Source organism: Capsicum annuum, chromosome 3 (assembly GCF_002878395.1).
Source record: "Capsicum annuum cultivar UCD-10X-F1 chromosome 3, UCD10Xv1.1, whole genome shotgun sequence".
NCBI classification, from domain to species: Eukaryota; Viridiplantae; Streptophyta; class Magnoliopsida; order Solanales; family Solanaceae; genus Capsicum; species Capsicum annuum.
The window spans coordinates 239,188,349-239,190,191 of record NC_061113.1 but is presented as its reverse complement, the minus strand read 5'-3'; the positions used below and the strand labels follow the sequence as shown (position 1 = coordinate 239,190,191).

At 33.5% G+C, this 1,843-nt stretch overlaps 1 protein-coding gene across 1 annotated transcript in view; it reads left to right on the top strand.

Moving 5' to 3' along the window:
* LOC107866029 overlaps positions 1 to 655 on the top strand; it is a 6,306-nt gene extending 5,651 nt beyond the window's left edge. Inside the window, exon 5 of the mRNA XM_047408702.1 lies at positions 1 to 655. Coding sequence (XP_047264658.1) covers positions 1 to 459 — 459 coding nt within the window. The 3' untranslated portion in view covers positions 460 to 655.
* Positions 656 to 1,843: the final 1,188 nt, after the last annotated feature.

Here is a 1,843-nt window from a genome sequence, read left to right as displayed (position 1 = left end):
GGCAATGGTGGTGGGCTTCATGTTGCATCCATTAGGAACCGGACCAACCCACTAGTGGTAAGCCAAAACGCCGACGAATCAGCACTGGGCAGTAGCCTTCGGTTTTCACCAGTGGACCCAAAAGAAAACACCGTTAGATTATCGACTGATATGAACGTAAAATTTACATCTATGGTAATTTCTGATTCGTCCACGGTGTGGAGAATTTACACTGAATTAATTCCACAACGTTATTTGGTGACTGTTGGTGGAGTTGTAGGAAATCCTGGACGTGAAACTTTGGGCAATTGGTTTAAGATTGACAAGTACGAGGATGCTTACAAACTTGTGTATTGTCCTGGAGTTTGCAATATTTGCAGACCATTTTGTGGAGACATTGGAGTACTTGTGGAAAATGGGAAAAGGGTATTGTTTGTTGGTAGAGATAAACCTCTCAAAGTTACATTTCATAAGCTTTAGAATGACTAATTTTATACTATAGTACTATGTATGTATATGTGTGTGATTTCACTATCTATGATAAGTCTGTATCAGTGAAGAAATAAGGAGGTATAGTCTTCTAGGTATTTGGATAATGTAATAAATTAGATTGGATTGTTATATGATTTTGATTGAAATACTACTATTTAATAAATGCGCTGTAAAAATTTAGAATAAGATACTATAAAATGTAATAGTTAAATTATCGTTAAATAGTCTGTAGCTAACATGTTTTTTGATAATCTATCACTAACTGATTTTTTGATTAGCCATTAATCCGTATAAAATAAGAAGTATAGTCTTCTAGTAGTTTGGATATTTTCAACATTATTATTATTGGGATGTCTACCATTATTTTTTTTTAATATTTTTCTTCTTAGGCTTCAAAATTATATTTTTGTTAGGTTCAAGGGTAGCATTACTTGAAGTTAAATTTACTTTCAGTGTGATATTGTTCTCTTCTGTTTGCATAAGTGCATCTTAGCACCTAGCCGCATATTTTTTCGCTCGCGCCTCCTCAGTGTCGTACTTACTCTACAAGGCTTTCCAAATTTTCTTTGCACTAGAGTAAGTTCTATCATAATAATCATAAAAATTATCAGATAAAAAATTAAGTAAAAAATCACGACACTTGTAGGAGTCACTGTTGTATTTTTCAACTTTCTCTTCTAGAGAGATAAGTTCGTTGTCAGTCATGGAAGAGTTATCTATTTATTTGAGTTCTTCTCAGTTAACACATAAGAAACATTGATAAGACTTAAGTAGAAAAGAACTTTACCCTTCCACTTTAATGTGAGTACCGTTGAATCGAAATGGCATGTTGAGATCTCCCATCTTGACATCCGCGGAATTTTCAGTTGTTTCCATCGATGAATCTCCTTAAAATTGTTGGTGAAATTACAATAAAATTGCTATAATATTACAATTGATTACAACTGAAAAATTACAAATGAATAAAGAAAAATATATTTCTTCTTCTATGGCTGAAGCGCAGATATCTCGCTCTCTTTGAGGAGATTCAAGCTAACTGTGGCAATTGTTTCTCCAGTCCAGCAGTAATACTCCTTGACTTGTCCTCCCCAGGATACAACAACCTACTCAATATAACTCAATACTCTGGACAAGAATTGAGTTCAAAACTCCACAAAAATAACACCTCCCTTCAACTAATAAACTCTCTTATATAATGTGGTATTATAATTTTTTTTCTTCTCCGTTTCTGCATACTACATTTGCTGTGCATATTATCTTCTTTTATAGAAGAAGGGAAAAGGCATCGTTTCAACCCCAAACTATAGTCGAAAAGTCGAATCCACACCTAAACTATATAAGTGACCTATTATATACCTTAACTATAAAAAAA